Source organism: Xenopus tropicalis, chromosome 7 (assembly GCF_000004195.4).
Source record: "Xenopus tropicalis strain Nigerian chromosome 7, UCB_Xtro_10.0, whole genome shotgun sequence".
Taxonomy (NCBI): Eukaryota; Metazoa; Chordata; class Amphibia; order Anura; family Pipidae; genus Xenopus; species Xenopus tropicalis.
Window position 1 is genome coordinate 107844379 of NC_030683.2, and position 25028 is coordinate 107869406.

The following is a 25028-nucleotide window of genomic DNA, read 5'->3' on the forward strand; positions in this document are numbered from 1 at the left end:
AAAGTGCAAAGCAGGAATCATATATCATATGTACACAAAAGGCTGTGAAAGTGCAATTCCCAGTATTCAAAACAAAATCTTGTTGGCAAGAGGTTCCTGGGTCCAGAATCTTATAGGGTTTCACCAGTGTCAGGGTCTGCTTCATCTTTATGTCCTTTACCCAGATCTGAACTAGTCAAAATAGGCCCTGGCATTCCAAGTATACAGAGGCCCAAACAGCCCCCCGGATTATCAGATTGATCGGATTAGGAGGATATTGCCCACCTAAGGTTGGCATATTGAGGGAAAGATCCACTTGTTTGATGACCTCACCAAATGAGTGGATCTTATAGTGCAGGGATCCCCAACCTTTCTTACTCGTGAGCCACAGGCAAATGTAAAAAGACTTGGAGAGCAACACAAGCACCATAAACGTTCATGGAGAAGCCAAATAAGGGCTAAGATTGGCTATTAGGTGCCTCTATGCACACTATCAGCTTACAGGGGGCTTTATTTGGTAGTAAATCTTGTTTTTATTTATCCAAAACTTGCCCCCAAGTCAGGAATTCAAAAATAACTACCTGGTTTGGGGGCACTGAGAGCAACATCCAAGGGGTTGGGGAGCAACATGTTGCCCCCGAGCTACTGGTTGGGGATCACTCTTATAGTGTATGGCCACCTTAACTTTACTTACAATGTTTAAGATTCTGTGAGAAATTTTTTAAAGGGTTTATTAATTCCCACAGCTCAGTATCCCCCAACCGTCCACTGAAAGAATGAATTTATACATACCGTAAATTCCTTTTCCCTCAGTCCCGAAGGCAGCACTTACTTAGAGAGATGTTCACCTGTGGGTAGATACATTTTGACACGCCCCCCTCTTACCTCATAAAGCATTTCCTCTCCCAAGATGACTCAGTAAATAATAAGCAATACAGAATCTAATAATGTTGAAAATATTTTAATAGGTAGGTAACAAAGTGCTTCCTTTGGGACTGAGGGAAATGGAATTTACGGTATGTATAAATTCATTCTTTCTCTCACGTCCCTTGGCAGCACTTACTTAGAGAGTTGAGTAGCAGTACTCTAAGGGGGGGGTTTTCTTTATTACTGAGCTAAGGTCAGCCTTAGCAAAAGCTACTTCAGCGGGTGCACCCACGTGTAGTCTGTCATTTTCTGCGAAAGTTCTAAAGCTTGACCACAAAGCTGTTCTGCAAATTTGGTCCAAAGATTCTCCACTGCTTTCAGCACGTGAGGCTGACACTGCACGAGTTGAATGGGCCATAATCTTTTCTGGAACTGGTTTTCCAACCTAGGTATATGCAATGGAAATTGCTGATTTAATCCATCTGGAAATTGTCATTTTTTATGCAGTTTTACCCTTCTTGAGCCCTGCAAAGGAGATAAAGAGATTATTTGAAATCCTGAATGGTTGGACTCTTGTTAAGTAGCACCGGATGCATCTCTTAACATCCAGACAATAAAATTTCTTTACTATCCTTTGGTTTAGGAAAAAACACTGGAAGTATAACTTCAAAGTTATGATTAAATTTGGATGATACTTTGGCCCTGAAGGTTGGATCTGCTCCCATAATTATTATTATTATTAACATTTATTTATAAAGCACCAACATATTCCGCAGCGCTGTACAATAAGAATGACCCTGTCCTGGAAGATATGGCTCTTTACATGATAATGCCTGTAGTTCCCCTACACGCCTTGCAGAGCATATACAGTAGCTACTAGAAACACTTGATTGACAAATGAAATAAAGAAGATTTCTCCAGTGGTTCAAATGGTGAATTCTGTAGAACTTCTAAAACTACATCTAAATCCCGTTTGGCACATAATGATCTTGCTTTTGGTCGAATATTTCGAATGGCTTTAACCAATCTTCTTATTAAAGGATGTTCAGCTAAGGGTAGATTTCAGAAAAGTGTTGAGAGCTAAGTTCTTTTTTTGCACACCATTTACGGAATTTTACCAAGATCCTATGATAGATCTTATTGGTAACTTCTTTCCTGCTGTGAAGTAAAATTTCAATAACCGAAGATGATAACCCTTGTCTTATCATGATATCCCTCTCAGTCTCCATGCTGCCAGTTGTAGAGCAGCGGGGTTCAGATGAAATACAGGTCCCTGAGATAAGAGATAGGAAAAATGTATGCCTGAGTAAATGTCCAATCCTGGACCAAGGCATCTATTGCCTCTTCCCCCTGGCCTGCCGTCAGTGAAAATATTCTTTGAAGCTTTTTGTTGTGCTTTGAAGCCATTAAGTCTATTTTTGGTACTCCCCACTGTGTGCAGATATGCAAAAATACTTCTTGATTTAGACTCCATTCTCCTGGGAGTATACTTCTGCAGCTTAGAAAATCTGCCTTTGTATTTGAAAGGCCTGAAATATGATGTGCTGAGAGGCTTTCTAAGTGCTATTCTGCCCAAGCAATTATTTTCTTGGTTCTTGATTCTAGATCTTTGCTTTTGATGGTTTATATAATAAGCTACCGCCACATTGTGTGAATCAAAACATTGCAACCCTTTATGGACTTTTTGAAGGATAGCAGGGCCTTCCATACTGCTTCTAACTCTAAGGAATTTGAAGGAAGATGAACCATTCCTTTTCCCAGAAACCTTGTTTTATCCGATTTCTCCAATGAGTACCCCAACCTCTTTTGCTTGCATCTGTTGCAATAATTTGAGGTGAAGTTGGAAAAAGAGGGGAGCCCTTTAGGAGGTTCTAGGTTAGAAGCCACCAGTCTAGAGTTTTCCTTAGCTTGTGAGGCACGAAAACTTTAGAGAGGATCTGTGATGATTCCAGATTGAGCTTAAGAGATTGAAATCTTCGTTTGTGGAAGAGAGATTCTTCCTTCTACAGTTTCCCAAGACATGCCCAAAAATTTGATTTTGACTGAAGGGTGCAGTTTTGATTTTTCTCAGTTTATCAGCCAACCTAGGGATTTAAATACCTCTAAGGCAATGGAAAGGTGATGATGAATCACCATAGCGCCATAGGTATGGTATTATAGCAACACCTAAAGTCCTAAGGTGAGCGGCAGTAACGACCATAAACTCTTGGGGCGCTTGAAATTCCAAAGGCTAGGGCTGTAAACTGTAGATGTTCCACTTCTGTACCCTACTCTATTGCTGGTTTAAATCCTGCTGCGGCTGGCAAATAGGTTTTTCTCAAAGCCCCTTCAGCTTTCCTCTCTATAGGATCTTTAAGGCCAGTGCTGTCTTCTAAAGGAAGTGTTGTCCTCTTTATTGTTTGAGCTACTGGTGGATCCAGTTTAGGAGCCTCTTCCCAGCATTTTAACTCAGGGTCAAATGTAAAAAGCACATTACGTTTCTTTTGCAGTATCCACTTCCTGTCAAGGATAGACCACTGCTTCTTAATTTTCTCTTTGATTGCTATATCAATAGGAAAAGAGGCTTTGCGCCTATTTATATTTGCAAATAATTTACTTGATTTTTTAGGGAGTTCAGATGATTCTTCCAACCCCATAGTCTCTCTTACTGCTGCAATAAGATTATCAATCTTATCCAAGGGAAAAAAATCTTCCTGCTCTGAAAAATTTTCCTCATCTGAATCAGAGTCAGGTCTGAACCTTGAGGTGCCTTCCCCTGCAGAAGCCTCTGAGGAAATATCCTCATAGAGTGGCTATTATCCTCTTTAGTATGAGCAGGCTGTTTAAAGGATTCAAAATCTTGCATCATAGCTCCCTTCAACACAAGTGTTACTTGTGTGGAATATCTGGGTACTGATTTTGGTATTAGCTTACGGAAAAGATCTAAAATTTTACTGTTTCATCTTTTAGCTAGTATTGTTATTGTTTTTTGGAAATTTGGCTTTGGGTTAATAAGATGCATACTCGGCAAAATTATAGTCATGAGACACTGGAATCATATAACATTAACAATCTCATTGGTTACACAAAATTAAATCTTTCCTCCCTTTGATTTATGTTTACAATGTCTGTCTTATCATGAGATACTCAGCATTCTTTTATGTCAATAGCTATGCAAAATGTTTCACATCCCTCAGGGCTTGGCAAGAGGTAAAGGTGGCAGATGTAAGATGCTGTTTTGGGTCCTTCAGGATGATTCTGCAGTGTAAGTGTATGGGGCCCTCTAATGGCCTCCCTGATCAATATTTGGCTGAAAATTAGCAGATGTCAATCGGGCAGGCTTGATTTTCCCATCCGATTGAGGACTGCATTGGGTCATTTATGTGGCCCTCGCTTGGATGGCTCTGACGTTATCCTCTTCATTGTAATGCTATCATTTGGCCCTAGGGCCAAAATGATCGGATTAGGACGATATTGCCCACCTAAGGTTGGCATATCGGGGGAAAGATCCACTTGTTTGATGACCTCGCCAAATGAGTGGATCTTATAGTGTATGGCCACCTTAACTTTACTTACAGTGTTTAAGATTCTGTAAGAATTTTTTTAAAGGGTATATTAATATTAATATTATGGGACGTGAGGGAAAGAATGAATTTATACATACCGTAAATTCCTTTTCCCTCAGTCCCGAAGGCAGCACTTACTTAGAGAGATGTTCATCTGTGGGTAAATACATTTTGACACGCCCCCTCTTACCTCATAAAGCATTTCCTCTCCCAAGATGCCTCAGTGAATAATAAGCAATACAGAATCTAATAATGCTGAAAATATTTTAATAGGTAGGTAACAATGTGCATCCTTCGGGACTGAGGGAACAGGAATTTACGGTATGTATAAATTCATTCTTTCCCTCACGTCCCTTGGCAGCACTTACTTAGAGAGTTGAGTAGCAGTACTCTAAGGGGGGATTTTCTTTATTACTGAGCTAAGGACAGCCTTAGCAAAAGCTACCGCATTTTTCGCCGTATAAGACGCACTTTTTCTTCCCCAAAACTGGGGGGGAAAAGTTGGTGCGTCTTATACGACAAATACGCAAGATCGTTGGGCAAAAATCCCCCCGCCACCCCCCGTGGACGTCCGTACCATGCGTCCTCTTCCCCTTGCAGTGCCATCGGAAGAAGCGGCTGTGTCTGTGCGGCGGTCCGCAGTACCCCCCCCTCCCCCCGTGGATGGACGTGACGCACACAGTGCCTTGCATTCTCAGATCCTGCTTCGTCGGCGTGCACGGACACACACCACGCCTTATGGATGTACTCCGCTCCTTGCTTCATCAGATCCTGATTCGGCAGGAGGGACACAAGTGAAGGGAGGGAGGACACAGGACAGACACAAGTAATGAAAACGGCATTTCAATTCTTTCCAGGGCCCACCATGGGTAAATCTTGCAGATAGTGGTGCCAAGGTAATTTAAGAGTGCATTAGGGCTCAAAAACTTTTGTGAGTACAGGGTGTAGATAAAGGCTAACGCTTTCTTACTACACCTACTACACTACAATAACTACAATAACTTGTTATTTACAAAAATTAAATTTGTATTAAGTCCAGCATCAAGAATTATTTTGCTACACTATTGTAGTACTATGGTGGGACTTGTACACTGGGGTCCAATTACTTGATAATTAGTATGCCAGCTTCCTTAGCGTTCCTAAACTTGCTTTTGTTTGCTGCTGTAGCATTTTTCTTTCCCTAAAGTTATCTATTTATTTATCTGTTATTTATTTGATTATTGAACCTTAGCAGTAGCGGTTGCATTTCCCACCCTAGGCTTATACTCGAGTCAATAAGTTTTTCCAGTTTTCTTAGGTAAAATTAGGTACCTCGGCTTATATTCGGATCGGCTTATACTCGAGTATATACGGTATATTATATAGTTCAGAATCTTTTTTTTCTAGATTTTCCTCCTTTAAAATTGGGTGCGTCTTATTTTCCGGAGCGTCTTATACAGTGAAAAATACGGTACTTCCAAAGTGTAGTCTGTAGTGTTCTGCGAAATTTCTAAAGCTTGACCACGAAGCTGTTCTGCAAATTTGGTCCAAAGACACTCCACTGCTTTTAGCACATGAGGCTGACACTGCACGAGTTGAATGGGCCTAAAGCTCTTCTGGAACTGGTTTTCCAACTGAGGTATATGCAATGGAAATTGCTGATTTAATCCATCTGGAAATTGTCATTTTTGATGCAGTTTTACCCTTCTTGAGCCCTGCAAAGGAGATAAAGAGATTATTTGAAATCCTGAATGGTTGGACTCTTGTTAAGTAGCAACGGATGCATCTCTTAACATCCAGACAATAAAATTTATTTTCTCTACTATCCTTTGGTTTAGGAAAAAACACTGGAAGTATAACTTCAAAGTTATTATGAGATTTAAATGATACTATGGCCCTGAAGGTTTGATCTGCACCCAGAATGACCCTGTCCTGGAAGGTCTGAAGATATAGCTCTTTACATGATAATGCCTGTAGTTCCCCTACACGCCTTGCAGAGCATATAGCTACTAGAAACACTGTCTTGATTGACAAATAAAATAAAGAAGATTTCTCCAGTGGTTCAAACGGTGGATTTTGTAGAGCTTCTAAAACTACATCTAAATCCCATTTGGCACATAATGATCTTGATGATTTTGGCAATTATTTTCTTGGTTCTTGACTTTAGATCTTTGCTTTTGGAACCTCCTTGATGGTTTACATAATAAGCTACCTCCACATTGTCTGTGTGAATCAAAACATTGCAACCCTTTATGGACTTTTTGAAGGATAGCAGGGCCTTCCATACTGCTTCTAACTCTAAGGAATTTGATGGAAGATGAAACATTCCTTTTTCCCTGAAACCTTGTTTTATGTGGTTTCTCCAATGAGCACCCCAACCTCTTTTGCTTGCATCTGTTGCAATAATTTGAGGTTAAGTTGGAAAAAGAGGGGAGCCCTTTAAGAGGTTCTCGGTTAGAAGCCACCAGTCTAGAGCCTTCCTTAGCCTGTGAGGCACGAAAACTTTGTGATTTAGAGAGGATCTGTGATGATTCCAGATTGAGTTTAATAATCCTTGAAGATCCTTCATAGGAGCCTGAGCCCATGGAACTGCCTCTATTACTGAGGAAAAAAAATGCCTAGCATCTCTAGACACTGTCTTATAGTGGAATTTCCTCTTTCCTGGAAATGTTGTACTTGTTCCTTGATTTTTGAAATCTTCCTTTGTGGAAGAGAGATTCTTCCTTCTACAGTATCCCAAGACATGCCCAAAAATTTGATTTTGACTGAAGGGTGCAGTTTTGATTTTTCTCAGTTTATCAGCCATCCTAGGGATTGAAATACCTCTAAGGCAATGGAAAGGTGATTATGAAGCACCATAGCGCCATAGGTATGGTATTATAGCAACACCTAAAGTCCTTAGGTGAGCGGCAATAACGACCATAACCTTGGTAAAAACCATTGGGACGCTTGAAATTCCAAAGGACAGGGCTGTAAACTGTAGATGTTCCACTTCTATACCCCTTCTTATGGCCAGCCTTAAAAAATTTTTGATAACAAGGTCTTTGTTCTGAATTTCCCATTTGGTTTTGGTATTAGAAAAATTTGTGAATACACACCCAGAAACTTCTTGCTGTGCAGTACTGGCACCAAAACATTGGAAGATGCGATACAAGAATTCAAAGATTCCAAAGCCTGTCTTGCTAAATCTTTTACTGGAGCCAAAGTTTCTACATATTTTATTGGGGGGAAAATACTCTAATTCTATAACATAACCCTTCTCTATTAGTTGAAGAACCCAACTGTCTCTTGTAAACTTTTTCCACTCTTGAAGAAAGTCTTTTAGTCTTCCCCCAACTGGCCTGACGTCATGCTGAGAAAGGCCACTGATTGAAGCTTGGATGTCCTCTCCCTCTTGCAGGTCTGCCTCTAGATTGGTAATATGGCCTATCTTTTGATGATTTATTACTTCTCCAGTCTTGTCTGTACTTATATGAAGTCCTAAACCCCCTCAAACGGTAAATTTAGTAACTGAGCCACCCATGGCTTTAGCCATAAAGCTCTTTGAGCTGAAGTAGCAAAAGCTGTGGTTTTTGCCAGAACATCAATGGAATCTAAAGCTGCTTCCGTTAAAAAATCTGGTGCAGAAGCAAGAATAGACAGGTCAGCCAACAGCTTTTCTCTCGAGATGCCCTTCCTAAGGGCGTTTTCCAGTTGAGAAAACCAGACATTAAGAGATCTGGCTACTGATGTGGCCACTATTGCTGGTTTAAATCCTCAAAGCACTTTCAGCTTTACTCTCCATAGGAACTTTAAGGCCAGTGCTGTCTTCTAAAGAAAGTGTTGTTTTCTTTATTGTTTGAGCTACCTGTGGATCCAGTTTAGGAGCCTGTTCCCAACATTTTACCTCAACAGGGTCAAATGGAAAAAAAGCACATTACGTTTCTTTTGCAGTATCCACTTCCTGTCAAGGATAGACCACTGCTTCTTAATTTTCTCTTTGATTGCTATATCAATAGGAAAAGAGGCTTTGCGCCTATTTATATTTGCAAATAATTTACTTGATTTTTTAGGGGGTTCAGATGATTCTTCCAACCCCATAGTCTCTCTTACTGCTGCAAAAAGATTATCAATCTTATGCAAGGGAAAAAACTCTTCCTGCTCTGAAAAATTTTCCAAATCTGAGTCAGGTCTGAACCTCGAGGTGCCTTCCCCTGCAGAAGCCTCTGAGGAAATATCCTCAGAGTGGCTATTATCCTGTAAAGACTCTTTAGTATGCGCAGGCTGTTTAAAGGATTCAGAAGCTTGCATCATAGCTCCCTTCATCCAGGATACTAATTCCTCTGCCCCTGCTGCAGGATTAGTAGGATTTTTTAATTTTTCTTTACAGATATTTTCACCTTCTCCCGGGGAGAGTTGTGTATCACATCCTAAACATAATATTGCAGAAGCCTTTTTTGTTGCCTTTAGCACCTCTTTCTTTTTAATTGGGGATTCAGATGGAGAATCTTTGCTTTTATTCTTCTCTTTTAACTTCCCCTTGATTTCCCCTTTATCAGCAGCAGCAGTGTCAGCAATTGCTGTGAACACATAATAGAGAGACCCCACCCGCATGGCAGCCTAACTGTGCAGCCAAGAGAAAAAAACGTAAAATAAAAAAGTTTCCGATTACTTACTGCTTAGCGAATGGTCCCAGGGCGTGGTGCACTCGGAGCGGAGTCCTGCCACCATTTTGCGCAACTTATATGCAACTGAGGACGCGTACGCACGCTGTGTTCCATCATGTGCTCCAATGGCGTGCGTGTGACATCATCAACACGTGACTTACATGCCAATAGCTATAGACATGTGGGTTTACGGAAGGCACGCCCATATCATCGCGCAATGCAATCTTTAATATTTCTTTCAACTCTAACAGGGGGCACAATCATCTAATTGATGCCCTGCTTAAAGGTTGGACATCGTCCTTAATGTGAGGATAAGGCTGCTTTACAAACATTTGAATGGTGCCCTGGTCTCACGTATCATCTGGGAGCACAGTCATCTGACAGGCACCCAGGAACAACAAGCCAGTGTCTTCCTGCCGGTAGGAAAAAAACACTGAGGCATCTTGGGAGAGGGAATGCTGTATGAGGTAAGAGGGGGGTGTGTCAAAATTCATTGGAGGCGGTGTTTTTTTCCTACCCACAGGTGAACATCTCTCTAAGTAAGTGCTGCCATGGGACATGAGGGAAAAGTATATTAAAGAGCTGGTTAATGGTTCTTTACATACTACAGCTCTTATTCTTTTTATATTATAGACCTTCAAAATCAATTTACCTATTTTTGGCTTCTGCTTGTAGCTTCACCCCAGGTGTGCGTGAATAGACACATGAGAAAAAATGCTAAAATGTGTTGTATGAAGTCAAATCCACCATGATTCTTTGCTGACCAGTTGATCACTGAGATAGGTGGTTAAATAAAGGAACTCAGTCAAGTAGGAACATGACTCTTGCAAACACTAGTTCTAGCTGTGATTAAACTACATTTCTGGGCAAATAATGTGCAATCTATGGGGGCAAAGTGCACAAGAGAATTTGCAGTCAGCAAGAAAACTTCCAAAACTCGCTATTTACAAAAGCATTAACTTTGTGTGTTTTTAACTCCTGGACCATAATTAATTTATAAAGAGTACAGCACAAAGCTTAGACTTGCCCAGAATTAGTAGCTGTGCACTTTATAACTAGCATTAAATGGATCAGCACACACTTGCAGTTAGTGTAGCAGTGGTTTCATTCCAGGTACTGTCAGTCCCAGCCCATGTCATTTCTTCATTGTTACCAGAAATTAATTTTGGGTTCTCGGAGTCAGCAGATATGCACTGACTCCAACTACTAATAAATTTATATTGTAATGAAAAAATACGATATGTAACAATGTCCTATTTCACAGATAATAGTCAAAATAAAGTACTTCTCTGCTGTAAGAATAAAGCCTAGTGTCTTATTGTTTCGCTACTGTAGTATAAAGTCCAGCTGAGCTATTAGAGCAGTGTTTCTCAACCTTCCTAATGCCGCAACCCTTTAATACAGTTCCTCATGTCATGGTGACCCCCAACCATAAAATTTTTTTCCTTGCTACTTCATAATTTACCTCCAATATTGCTGCTTTCTACACAGTAACTGCTCTCTACACGTGTGACTAGTCGGTATAAGTGCATTATGGCTCTAACCCTGTCACATACACCTTTATTTGTACGGGGTGTATGTGATGGGGTTGGCGCGATGATGTCATCACGCCGGGTACTTGTATGTGGGTGTATCTGTATGTGGGCAGATCCGCCTGGAGACGGATAGAGGAGCAGTGTCTCGGTTCCTAAGACCATCGGAAATATGTGTTTTCTGATGGTCTTTGGCGACCCCTGTGAAAGGGTCGTTCGACCCCCAAAGGTTTCCTGACCCACAGGTTAAGAAGCACTGTATTAGAGCCTTATTGTCTTAGTATGTGTTAGGGTTTTACAGTTTTCGGCTCCAGTCCTTAAAAGGATATTAATGAGCTGGAGAGAGTGCAGAGACTGCAACTAAACTGGTTAAGGGGATAGAAGGGAGGTTGGGGAATGCCCTTCCTAGTGATGTTGTAATGGCAGATTCTGTTAATGCCAATAAGAGGGGCCTGGATGAGTTCTTGAACAAGCATAGTATCCAAGGCTATTGTGATACTAATATCTACAGTTAGTATTTATGTTGGTATACATGTTTTTTTAACCCTATGTAACTTTGTAACTGGTAGTAAGCAAAAAAGATTTGTTTGTCGGTCCCTTCACTCCTTGTTAAAAAATAACTGCATATTAAAGGAACAGGAACACCAAAAAGTAAAAGTGTTTTAAATTTATTAAAATATAATGTACTGTTTCCCTGCACAGGTAAAACCCCATTATATCCTACAGAGCTTATCTGTTATCTGCTAAGTAACCTGTGCATTTTCTCCTTTGAATGGCTGCCCCCATGGCTACATAGCAGCTTTGTTTATATAAACTATAGTAGTGTTTCAGAGGCAAATTCCTCAGTTGTACCAGTGCAGGGAAAGAGTACATTATATTGTAATTACATTTATACACTTTCATTTTTTGATGTTACTGTTCTTTTAAGTGGCAGATTTACTAAAACTCACATTTTTCTTTTTTTATTTCTTTTGAAACCATTGTTTAGAAAAACCTGAAACCAAAGGTCATTTGAGGTAAAAAGGTAGGTTTATTAGACACATACATGGGTTCTGAGCAAAAGCTAGTCAGAACAACAGAACAAAGGCAGCACTTGGTTTTTATAGACTTTGTGACATGGAAGCATATGACATAATTACGTATGAGTATGGGTGTTACCAAATTGAACAAAGAACTCTTCTTATGCCACAACAGGTGGCACAGCCCTCAAGGCTGAACCAAGGCATACATTCAGAGCCTCTCTTCTGTGCCTTCTGATGCCTCTCTGTATTAGGACTTTTACATCTGCATTGCAGTGCAGTGGCTTTTTTCTACATACCGTTGCACAGGAAAAGCAATTACGTGTAAATCAAGTTCTCTATAGGGACTGTAACAAAGGGAGTGCATGCAAACATTATAGGGCTCATTTACTATTGCCCTGCATGCAAATGCAAGAGCAATAAAGGGCTAATAGAGCAATTAAAGCACTTAGCTAATAGTTTTTTTGCTGCACAAATTGCAGTGACCCTTTGCAGACATAGTTATTGCTCTGCTGAATCCCTCACTTCTGGGTTCAGTCCTTGGCTCTGTCCTTTCACCTGCTGCAAGAACTTAGTGAGATTTGGGGAAAGATAAAGACTTGTAGAACAGTGTAGATCTGAATATATATTGGTGTTCTAAGCATAACTCCCCCAGGTTCTGTTGCTTTACAAAAACGACAGATTTCAGAGAGCTCTAACTCCAGGTTACGCAGTGGCAATTGATTAAAAATGGCTGGGCATTGCAGTGGGTAGAAAGAATGCTTATTTTTCTCAACTTTTTCTAAAGCACAAAAAGATTTTTTGACAAAGTGAGCTGATATATATATATATATAATTATAACAGTGTCCAGCAGGGACTCTGCCCTTTTGTATTGCACTTGTAAGTGTTTTTTAAGAAATGGAGGTAATTTTAGCAGGCTCATGTGGTTATACGTTCTGCTATTAAGAAGATGGTCCGTCTTGTGAACAGCTCAGAGGTTGCCTGCCATCTGGTGGTCACTGCTCATTCTGAAATAGAGAAGAAATGGACAACCATTTAGGAACCGTCTTCTTTATCTAGGTTCTGACAGCAATCAGTATGTCTCTGACCCACTGGGATACCAGCTAAACTCCTGGTGGGCCCAGGGGTCAGAGAACCCGCTTCCAATCATTTGGCCTGTGTCATGGCCATTTCTTATTTCTTTATGGGAACAAAAACATTCAATAGATAGACGAATAAATTATAGTATGTAAAAAATAAAAGACTAGAAAAATAAAGAGGTTGAGTGAAGAGTGGAGGAAACATAGTTTGGAAAGTGGGCCCATGGTCTAAGGTTTTCTGGTGGGCCCCTGAAATCCCAGTCCAACATTAAATTTGAGTTTTCCCTATAATTAATAGTAGGAGAGGTGAAAGGTAAAAACTAAAAGCTTTATCAGAAAGGTTGATGTAAATACAGCCATAAGCCTCTATCAAAAGAAACACAGGATTTCTTGTCTCCTTTTTTGTAAACATGTTTTTTGGGTGTCTGACTTCTCTGTTTAAATGCTTTCTCTGTTTAAAGGACTTTGATGTCTGGTCTAGGAACCTATGGTGTTATGAAAGGAACAGGCAGACCCGGCGATCCATTCCAGTAGTCCAGCTCACATATTGGAGCTCACTTTCCACAGGTAGGCTGTCTGGTGGAAAGGTATTTAATTGTATGGAAAGAAGTGTAAAGGTCTCTCAGAGCAGGGCACAGAGCAGGAAGGCTGTCTGTCTGTGTAAAGAACTCCCAGAGGGGCTGGGGAGCTGCCTGTCACTGCAAGGAGCCAAGGGAGCCGTGACAGAGTCACTGAGGAACAGAGAAAGCCAGGAGGCTAAGAAATTTCCCCAGAGAGTATTGTGAGTACAGGGGTGACCCCAACCATTTGTGTTTTCGCACTGGTAGCCCACAAGGGGCCCAGTTTAGTGAGGGAACTCATGTAATGTATGATGGTAGTGCCCAGAGGGCAGGATTTTTTTTATGATTTGTTTTGTATGCTGAAATGGGCAACCTTGTGTTAAATAAACTGCCTTAAAGTGAAGAAAGTGTCTGTCATGGATCCTGGAAATTTACACAACCTTGAAAATAAAGAAATAGGCAAAAAAAAAAAAATCAGATGATATTTGAGGAATATGTTGGCTGTAATTTGTTCAAAGAAGGGAACCTGATTTATAAAAAGACCCCATTTCATAGAGCACTACTAATTATTGGTTGTGCCAGACCCTACACTCGGGAAGATTTATCAAAGTACGATTTTGGTACCTTTGAAAAGCACATTTAAAAAAAATTGTATCACTTCAGGAACTGCACCACATGAGGCACCATGCGGCATATATGGTGGACTTGCCCAACAGAGCAAGAACTCTGGACAAAAGTAGCCACTATCCTCTCCAAACTGTTCCATACAGATATTTCCCCATGCCCTAAGACAATGCTCCTAGGACATAAATTACAAGGCCTCAACAATCCTGCACAATGCCTTACACAACATGTATGCATGGCAACTAGAATCCATATTGCAGCCCAATGGAAATCAAATTTACTATCCATAAAGTCCTGGACAAAATTGAATATATACACATCAACAAAGCTCTCAAATATCAACTGGACAACGAATCCGAACTATACTTAAAGATATGGGACACGTGGATATTAAACAAGGATAATCTCTCTCGAGCACAAAACTATGGGTAGGAACCCCCTTTAACTAAAACAGCCAAAAGTAATAGATAAGCGAGGGAGAAACTGAAATGTTAGTAGGGAACGATAAATATCAGCATAGAGATCTAGAGCGCAAACTGTTAAAATGTTTTTTTATTTCCTTTTATGATATACAAAATGATATGCATGTAATATGTGAAACAAGAAACATGTGAAAAACTAATAAAAACAAAGTTTACAAAAAAAATTGTATCAAATACAATTTTTTTTGTATCTTACTTTTTAAAGTACAAAAAATTCGTATTTGAAAATAGGAAGAAATCGTATCTTAACGTATAATGTCCGAAAAGTACGATTATTTCGTGTCTGAACGATCGTAAAATGCAGGAAAACCTTTCTGACTTTGAACCTTCTGAATATAAAGGAATACGAAGTCAATTTTACTTTAGCACTTCCTGTCCCGCAGAACTTCAGAGCAGCTTATAAAACTAATTAATTACTGAGAAGCCCCCAATAATGAGCTGCTCAAGAGCACCCTTGGGGGTGAGCTCACGTTTTCTAGCATGGTTGATTTTTTGGGTGCTTATTTTAACATATTGTACAAACCCCTCGGCACCACTATTACCTTGGAATTATAAAAAAAACAACAACTGCATTATGGGACTTTGCACACTGCTCTTACCTTATATAGCGATTCAGATACCATTGATGGACGGTTCTAGAATAAAAAGGTAAGAAAACTTTATTTTTTTACTGTAAAAAAAAAAATCTAAAAGTTAAGCATGAACAATCTGGGAATGAATTTGTTTCTTCTAAATATGTACCCCAGAGACAGTAGATTCCAGTCTATGCCCCGAGTTGGTGTCTGTGAAGCAGAGGTTGGCAGGGCCCATCCTGAAGGTCATTCAAAGTGAAGTTTGTAGAAAAAGTCTACTGGCTCTCCACCATGCTCCTGGAACCCCAACTTTAGGGTGTGAAGACATATGGCTGATACAGCAATGTTTGTATGTTTAATCTTCAACTAAGGGAAACCCCGACTAAATTGACAAGGAAGAACAGATCAGGAGACACCCCAACAGGTGTTTCCCATTAGACTTCAATAGGTTGCACCATTTCCCAATTAATAATCAGGTAAGTAAAACGTCCGAGAATGGTAGGAAAAAATGATAATTAAAACGTAACCTTTATTTTTGTTAATTAAAATATCCGCATATACCTCTTTACTGAAATCCCAATAAAAAATCGCATGGGATAGGACAAAAATTAAGGTTACGTTTTAATTATCATTTTTTCCTACCATTCTTGGACGGTTTACTTACCTGATTATTAATTGGGAAATGGTGCAACCTATTGAAGTCTAATGGGAAACACCTGTTGGGGTGTCTCCTGATCTGTTCTTTCTTGCAAATGTATATACTTCTATTGCACATTACCCCGGGGCTTCGGTCTCCCTCAGTTGCATTGCTTTGACCTTTACTTGAGTACGATATTGGTGGGTTGGTGGTGCGGCTTTTTCTTTTATTTTCATACATTTGCTAAATTGACAAGGCATTATAAACTTCAGTCAAAAAATAAATCTCAATAAAGAACTATTTTAAAGGAGAGGGAAAGGGATTTTGGCATTTTACTGCCAATAGATTCGCCACATTAGTGCCACCTAGAACGCTGTATTTATTCTGCAGAAAGCATTGCCATACCTGAGTAATCAGTCCTAGAAGCTTTCTCTGTTTGTTTAAGATAGCAGCTGCCATTTAGCTTGGTCTCAGAAGCTTCCTGCTGCTGCTCTAGAGCAGTGGTTCTCAACGGGACCCCCCAAACACATATTTCCGATGGTCTTAGGAACCGAGACACTGATCCTCTATGGTTGGGGGTCACCACAACATGAGGAACTGTATTAAAGGGTTGTGGCATTAGGAAGGTTGAGAACCACTGCCCTAGAGGCTGGTAGCTCAGATCACACATTCCTAAGGGGGGAATTTGGAAGCCTCCCATAGGACTCAATGGCACTCTGCAGCTCGCAACAAATACGATTTTGTTGTGCTTTTTGTTGCGCTTTTTGTCACAAAGTACGAAAAAATCGCAGAAAAAACGCAAAAGTTTTAACCTTTAAAAAATTTTTAAAATAATTTTTTTGTATTTGGACCTGTCATACTTTGATAAACCTTTAAAAAAATTTTAAAATAATTTTTTGTATTCGGACCTGTCGTACTTTGATAAATGTGCCCCTCAGGAATCAGGTGACCGCACACTGCTATTATTTCTGTTCCCTGACATTCTTGTGCATCTTCTGTAAAGTACAAATGCTATACATCATTAGTTCTTACAAAATTAGTACTATCTGGATTGCAAGGACACAGCAAGAAGTGGAAGGGATGCATATACAACATGGCGGCTAGGAACTACAGAAGATTGGACTTGTGCCTTTAAGTGGTTTAAAAAAACAAAAATGATCACTGAACACAGTTCGTAGTTCATGTTGGGTAGTAAATGACTCTACTGCAGTTACCTATAACGACCTGCCCATCTGACTCCAGAGCACTTACCCTAAATAACTGTGGTCCCTCGATACTTTGATATAAATCATTATCCTGAGGTTCTAGGTTCTGTGTGGAAAGACACATCTCTGTTTAGTATCAAGATAATTAGAATGGACATCGGTGTTCGTCAATAACAAATAACAAAACATTCACAGTTTACAAAATTAATTGTTTAAAGTTTTATTTTTTCATTTTTATTACAGGATCTCTTGTCCAAAATGCTTAAGATCTGGTAAGGGATCTTAAATCATGTCAACATTAAATAAAGCTAATAGGATTGTTTTTCCCTCAATAAGGATTCATGCAGCTTGGTTCCAATCAAGTACAGGTATGGGACCTGTTATCCAAAATGCTTGGGACCTGGGGTTTTCCGGATAAGTGATCTTTCTGTAATTTGGATCTCCATAATTTAAGTCTACTAAAAAATCATTTAAACAATAAATAAACCCAATAGGATTGTTTTGCCCCCAATAAGGATTAATTATATCAAATACAAGGTACAGGTATAGGACCCATTATCCAGTGCTCGGGACCAGGGGTATTCCGAATAATGGGTCTTTGCGTAATTTAGGTCTCCATACCTTAAGTCTACTAAAAAAAAAAATAAAACATTAATTAAACCCAATAGGATTGTTTTGCATCCAATAAGGATTAATTATATCTTAGTTGGGATCAAATACAAGGTCCTGTTTCTTTATTACGGAGAAAAAGGGAATACATAATCTGAATTATTTGATTAAAATGGAGTCTATGGGAGATGGGCTTTCCGTAATTTGTAGCTTTCTGGATAACGGGTTTACAGATAACAGATCCCATACCTGTACTGTTTTATTACTATAGAGAAAAAGAGAATACTTTTTAAAAAATTCTTAAAATGGAGTCTATGGGAGATAATTTGGGAGCATTCTGGATAACAGTTTTCCGGATAACGGATCCCACATCTGTACAAGGCACTGTTTTATTTTTATAGAGTAAAGGGAAATAATTTTTGAAAAATTGGAATTATATGTTTAAAAGGGAGTTTATGGGAGTTGACTTTCCCATAATTCAGAGCTTTCTGGAAAACAGCTACACACCTTACAATTAATACACCCACCACCTGATTTACCAGGGAGGGCAAATACCTGGTAAATAAATCTTTTTTTTTTTTTTTTTTGATGTTCATCATGTTAATGATATAATTTTGTTCAAATAGAAGATGCAGCTTTGAAAGATAGGTCTGTGTGAAGTCAAAGTGAGACTAGACACCTAAAGTAAATTGTGATGACTATTTTCAGTACGACACAGTTCCTATGGATTTCAGATGTCTCACCAGACTAACACTTTTATGTTTCAAATGGATGCAGAGAGATCTTAAAAATATTGTGGTTAGAAAAACAAAAAAAAAATTGCAAATGAAAAAAAAAAAAAAGAAAATGTGCCTAAAGACAAAGTTTGTTAAAGAGACAGTATACACCCCTTTTCAACATGTACTGAACACATTTTTTTCCTGTTGTTTTTATTAAGTTATAATTATGGTTTTTGATATTTCTGGCGCTAAACAGGAATACAAAGCCAATTTTACTAGCACTTCCTGTCACTTCCTGTCCCGCAGAACTTCGGAGCAGCTTATAAAACGAATACAGGTCTGTACTAAGTACAGGTATAGGATCCCTTATCCAGAAACCCGTTATCCAGAAAGCTCCAAATTACAGATAGCCTGTCTCCCATAGACTCCATTTTGATCAAATAATTCAGAATTTTAAAACTGATTTCCTTTTTCTCTTAGAAATAAAACAGTACCTTGTAATTGATCCCAACTAAGATATAAATAATCCTTATTGGGGGCAGAACAATCCTATTGGGTTTAATTAATATTTTATTGATTTTTTAGTAGACTTAAGGTATGGAGATCCAAATTACGGAAAGACCCCTTATCCGGAATACCCTTGGTCCCGAACATTCTGGATAACAGGTCCTATACCTGTACTGAGAAGCCCCTGATAATGTGCTGCTCAAGAGCAGGGACCCTTGGGGGTGAGCTCACGTTTTCTAGCATGGTTGATTTTTTTTTTTTTTTGCTTATTTTAACATATTGCCCAAACCCCTCAGCACCACTATTACCTTGGAATGATTAAAAAAAACCACTGCATTGTGGGTAAAAACATAGTAATTGCATCTTAAAATGCACTTTGCACGCTGCACTGCATGTAAATGACCCCTAAAGTATCAATTTATGCTGAAAGAACATGCCAACCACCTGATGTACTCAGCAATGATTCACAAAAAAAAATACAATGACATTTTGCAAGTTTGTGTGCATATTGATTGCTGCCTTATGCTAGTGAGTTTACTAGATTACATGCAGATGATCTCTTACCGTATATATCCCTGAAGAGTTCTAGAAAAAAAAGGTAAGAACACTTTATTTTTTTGTACTGTAAAAAAAGGTAAAAGTTAAGCATGAACAATCTTGAATGAATTTGTTTCTTCTAAATATGTACCCCAGAGACAGTAGATTCCAGTCTATGCCCCGAGTTGGTGTCTGTGAAGCAGAGGTTGGCAGGGCCCATCCTGAAGGTCATTTAAAGTGAAGTTTGTGGAAAAAGTCTACTGGCTCTCCACCATGTTCCTGGAATCCCAACTTTAGGGTGTGAAGAAGACATATGGCTGATACAGCAATGAGTGTATGTTTAATCTTCAACTAAGGGAAACCCCAACTAAATTGACAAGGCATTATAAACTTCAGCCAAAAAATAAATCTCAATAAAGTCATTTTGGCATTTTACTGCCAATAGATTCGCCAAGCCTCTTCACATAATTTTTCAGGATTCGTTGAGGTTTGGCATGGTGCCGAGAGACTGGCGGATTGCTAATGTGGTGCCGTTATTTAAAAAGGGATCTCGTTCTCAGCCTGAAAACTATAGGCCTGTTAGTCTGACATCAGTAGTAGGAAAGCTTCTGGAAGGGGTAATAAGGGATAGGATAGTTGAATACATTGCAGTTCACAATACTATTAGTTTGTGCCAGCATGGTTTTATGCGTAACAGATCTTGCCAGACTAATTTAGTTGCCTTTTATGAGGAGGTGAGCAGGAACCTTGATGCTGGAATGGCAGTTGATGTCATCTACTTAGATTTTGCTAAAGCGTTTGATACAGTACCTCACAGAAGGTTAATGATCAAATTGAGGAATATTGGCCTAGAACATAATATTTGTAATTGGATAGAGAACTGGCTGAAGGATAGAGTACAAAGAGTGGTGGTAAATGGAACATTTTCTAATTGGGCCAGTGTGGTTAGTGGAGTACCGCAGGGGTCAGTCCTTGGTCCTTTGCTTTTTAACTTGTTTATTAATGACCTGGAGGTGGGCATAGAGAGTACTGTTTCTATTTTTGCTGATGACACTAAATTGTGCAAAACTATAAGTTCCATGCAGGATGCTGCCGCTTTGCAGAGCGATTTGACAAAATTGGAAAACTGGGCAGCAAACTGGAAAATGAGGTTCAATGTTGATAAGTGCAAAGTTATGCACTTTGGTAGGAATAATATAAACGCAAACTATCTACTGAATGGTAGTGTGTTGGGGGCATCCTTAATGGAGAAGGATCTAGGGGTTTTTGTAGATCACAAGTTGTCTAATTCCAGGCAGTGTCATTCTGTGGCTACTACAGCAAATAAAGTGCTGTCTTGTATAAAAAAGGGCATTGACTCAAGGGATGAGGACATATTTTTGCCGCTTTATAGGTCCCTGGTAAGGCCTCACCTTGAGTATGCAGTGCAGTTTTGGGCTCCAGTCCTTAAGAAGGATATTAATGAGCTGGAGAGAGTGCAGAGACTGCAACTAAACTGGTAAAGGGGATGGAAGGGTTAAACTATGAGGTGAGACTGTCAGGGTTGGGGTTGTTTTCTCTGGAAAAGAGGCGCTTGCGAGGGGACATGATTACTCTGTACAAGTACATTAGAGGGGATTATAGGCAGTTGGGGGATGTTCTTTTTTCCCATAAAAACAATCAACGCACCAGAGGTCACCCCTATAGATTAGAGGAACAGAGCTTCCATTTGAAGCAGCGTAGGTGGTTTTTCACGGTGAGGGCAGTGAGGCTGTGGAATGCCCTTCCTAGTGATGTGGTAAGGGCAGACTCTGTTAATGCCTTTAAGAGGGGCCTGGATGAGTTTTTGAACAAGCAGAATATCCAAGGCTATTGTGATACTAATATCTACAGTTAGTATTACTGGTTGTATATATATAGTTTATGTATGTGAGTGTATAGATTGGTTAGTATAGGTTGTGTGCTGGGTTTACTCGGATGGGTTGAACTTGATGGACAATGGTCTTTTTTCAACCCTATGTAACTATGTAACTATGTAACTATGTAACTATGTAACATTAGTGCCACCTAGAACGCTATATTTATTCTGCAGAAAGCATTGCCATATCTGAGTAATCAGCCCTAGAAGCTTTCACTGCTTGTTTAAGATTGCAGCTGCCATTTTAGCTTGGTCTTCATAGCTTGGGGTGGGGGGTGAGTTTTATGAATTCTTAAAGGAGGGGGGAGCAGGAGAAGAGAGAGAGCTGTGCAGACTCTGGTCCCGGGAATAAAGGATACCAAATAACATTTTTACAAAAAAGGAGGCAAGAAATCCTGTGTTTCTTTTGATAGAGGACTGATCTAACAACTGAAAATCAGAATCCAACAATTCGCCAGCTAAAATTTGTTGAGATCAGGTAAAAGTAAATGGCAGATGTCCCTTCCCTTCCCTGGAGAATCATTCTTTTGCTCCTAAACTAAGATTTCAGATTTGTGACATTTTTTGTGCAGCAAATTCCAAAAAGTCACACTTTTGCAACTTTTCTGCAACTTTTTCCTGCACAGACTTTTTCAGTTCAGACTTTTTAGTTTTAGTAAATCTGGTCTAAATATATTACATTTTCTGTAAGAGGTACTTTGTTTTATCATATATAAGCAATGGATCTTTAATATCTTATTGTACAGCGCTGCGGAATATTTTGGCGTTTAATAAATAAATGTTAATAATAATATGAGTCAAACAGCTTCATCTTGTTGAGCCACTGGATGCCACATGGGTTTAGTGCTGCAGTAAGGGTCAATAGAGCAACTATGTCTGCAAGTGCCATGGGCATTAACAGTACTTGTGTCTAGTGATGAGCAAATCTGTCCCATTTCGCTTCGCCATAAAATTTGAGAAACAATAAGAAAATTTGCGAAATGCAAATTGTCGTACGCGTCTTTTTTTTTTTTGCCGCCCGCACCTTTTTCTTTACACGACCATGCCCATTTTGACATGAGTGTGCCCTAATTGGCGTGGCTGTGACTTTTTTTGATGTGGGACAGATTTTTCCGCAGCTAATTTTTCGAGGAAGCTTCGCAAAACAATTCGCCAATGGCGGAATGCAGAAATTTGCTGCAAATCCATGTCTGGCAAAAAAATTTGCTCATCACTACTTGTGTCAAAATACGCTCCTTGCATTTCTTTATAGTTGTACTGAGCACAGTAAGGAGATAAGAAAAGGCATCTGAGGCTTCTGATCTCCTTACTGAGCAGAGCAGCATCAGAACCCATCTCTGTTTTCCTTTTGAACATATATAGTGTTACAGGAACTGCCCAGCAGGTGGCACTGTTGTTACAAAATTCATTACATTGACAGTTAATAAAAAAATAATTGTAAATTACAATTGCGCTTAAAAATCACGCTAAGCAATTTTGCATTCATTTTTTTAAGGTTTACTTATCTTTAAAGGTCTTAAATGAATAACATGTTAGAATATTAACAGACAACTTGGGATTCTCCTTTAAGGATGCCTTACCCTGGATTGGTCAAATGCAGGATTGTCCTATAAAGAAAGTAGAATGAAACATGAATAACCTTGGAATTCATTTTGTTTTCCCCCAAATTTGTTCCCCCTAAGGCACTGGATCCCAGACTGTGGGGTTGGCATTCATGTTAGATTAATAGGAAAAGAGTGGCTTTAATGCTTTTTATTGCATTTGTAATATTTCTTTATTATGATCTAACAAAGAGTGAACTTTGTTTAAGGCCTTTGCTGAATAACATGTTGGAATATTAATGTACAGTTCGCAATGTGACACAAAGGATGCCTTACCATATGCGTTGCTCTAGTTGTATTTACAGGATTGTTCTGCAAAGAAAGTAAAAATGAAAAATGAACAACCTTGGAATTTATTTTGTTTCCCCCCCAAATATATTATATTACCCTGTGGCAGTGGATCCCAGGCCATGGGGCTGGTGTTATTAGACTAATAGGTATTGCTTCTTATTTGTATTTTTCTTTTCTTTATTATATACAAATAGTGGACTTTGTCCAAAGTATCTATTGGAATGGTTGGAATATTATTGATACATATGGGATTTGGTTCATTTTTAATTTACTTATTTTTAAAACCAGCATTATCATTAGATATACACGTATTTCTGTGTTAAGGTGTGATATTTATCTTGAATTTTCCAGATTACATGCAGAGGATGTCTCACCTGATATGGGTTTTGATTAGGTTCTCTCTGTGAGAAAGGTAAGAATGAAACATACAATACATTATTTCATGGAATTTTGACAACCCCAGAGGAAATACCAAACACAAGAGGAAAATTCTCAAGGAATGTCATTCAGAGATATTCATCTGTCATTGGTTGGAAAAAGAACCTTTACTTCAGAAGCTTTCCTTTATATTATATATATATATATATATGTCATAAGTAAAATTGGAGCTAGGTGCCAAAGACACAGTTCCCAGCTGTGGCAAAATTACTGCACAAATTATGTTAAAAATATCTTATTTATTAGTATAAGCTTTTTTGTTTTTCATTTCATTTCCCTTTGCTATATAATAAGGCTAGTGCAAGCCTTATATGTCATCAATGTACCTTGAATGTAATTGCTTTTGTCAGCTGAAGTGTCAGGACAAGTCTGCAAGCTGAGTTACTATATACAGTACAGGTATGGGACCCATTATCCAGAATGCTCGGGACCTGGGGTCTTCCGGATAAGGGGTCTTTTCGTAGTTTGTATCTCCTACCTTAAGTTTGCTAAAAAAAATAATTTAAACCATAATTAAACCCACTAGGATTGTTTTGGCTCCAATAAGGATTCATTATATCTTAGCTGGGATCAAGTACAGGTACTGTTTTATTATTACAGAGAAAAGGGAATCATTTAACCATTAAATAAACCCAATAGGACTGTTCTGCCCCCAATAAGGGGTAATTATATCTTAGTTGGGATCAAGTACAGGTACTGTTTTATTATTACAGAGAAAAGGGAATCATTTAACCATTAAATAAACCCAATAGGCTTGTTTTGCCTCCAATAAGGATGAATTATATCTTAGTTGGGATCAAGTACAGGTACTGTTTTATTATTACAGAGAAAAGGGAATCATTTAACCATTAAATAAACCCAATAGGGCTGTTCTGCCCCAATAAGGGGTAATTATATCTTAGTTGGGATCAAGTACAGGTACTGTTTTATTATTACAGAGAAAAGGGAATCATTTAACCATTAAATAAACCCAATAGGGCTGTTCTGCCCCCAATAAGGGGTAATTATATCTTAGCTGGGATCAAGTACAGGTACTGTTTTATCATTACAGAGAAAAAGGAAACCATTTTTAAAAATGTGAATTATTTGATTAAAATTGAGTCTATGGGAGATGGTCTTTTTGTAATTCTGAACTTTCTGGATAGGGGGTCCGATACCTGTCACTCATTCACTCATGTTATATGAGATAATATTCCCCTGGTAAAGTCACTAAACAGAGATACAGGTAAGAGAACACAGATTTATTATGAAGGTTGTGTTCGAGTAAAAGAGCCTATATGAGTTCCCTATCTCGCATTAGTTTTTCAGTGCATCTCTCTTGTTCATTTTTTTGAGATAATGAACTCATGCTATTTTACATTGCTTTACCCGAACCTGAACCTTGATAAATAATACACCTATAATCTATATATGTTTTTAAAAACTAGGGTTGCAAAAGAAAAAGGGAAATAAAAACATTATTGAAAAAATAACATTGAAAGCTAATAAATGAACCCTAAAGGGCAGATTTACATACCTTTGACCTTTAAAGAATTGTGAGTTCCTCAAGTTCACTCTGTTTTTCAGTAATCGATAGCTTACTACAAAACAAGGTTTTGACAAAAACACTTGCCACCTAAAACCTGACTAGCTTTTAATCTTTGTCAAAAACCCACTTATAGAAAAAAACACAATTTTTTTTTAAAGATTTCATTTTGTAACA

At 38.8% G+C, this 25028-nt stretch overlaps 1 protein-coding gene across 1 annotated transcript in view; it reads right to left on the reverse strand.

Moving 5' to 3' along the window:
- Positions 1-11558: 11558 nt before the first annotated feature.
- The window catches only part of LOC116412429 (carcinoembryonic antigen-related cell adhesion molecule 1-like), a 39015-nt gene continuing 25545 nt past the window's right edge, over positions 11559-25028 (reverse strand). The window contains exons 9-15 of the mRNA XM_031906645.1: positions 23263-23289; positions 22874-22909; positions 22577-22603; positions 19127-19147; positions 16774-16833; positions 14913-14948; positions 11559-12575 (exon numbers count right to left, since the gene is read on the reverse strand). Coding sequence (XP_031762505.1) covers positions 12564-12575; positions 14913-14948; positions 16774-16833; positions 19127-19147; positions 22577-22603; positions 22874-22909; positions 23263-23289 — 219 coding nt within the window. The 3' untranslated portion in view covers positions 11559-12563. The remainder of the gene's footprint in view (positions 12576-14912; positions 14949-16773; positions 16834-19126; positions 19148-22576; positions 22604-22873; positions 22910-23262; positions 23290-25028) is intronic.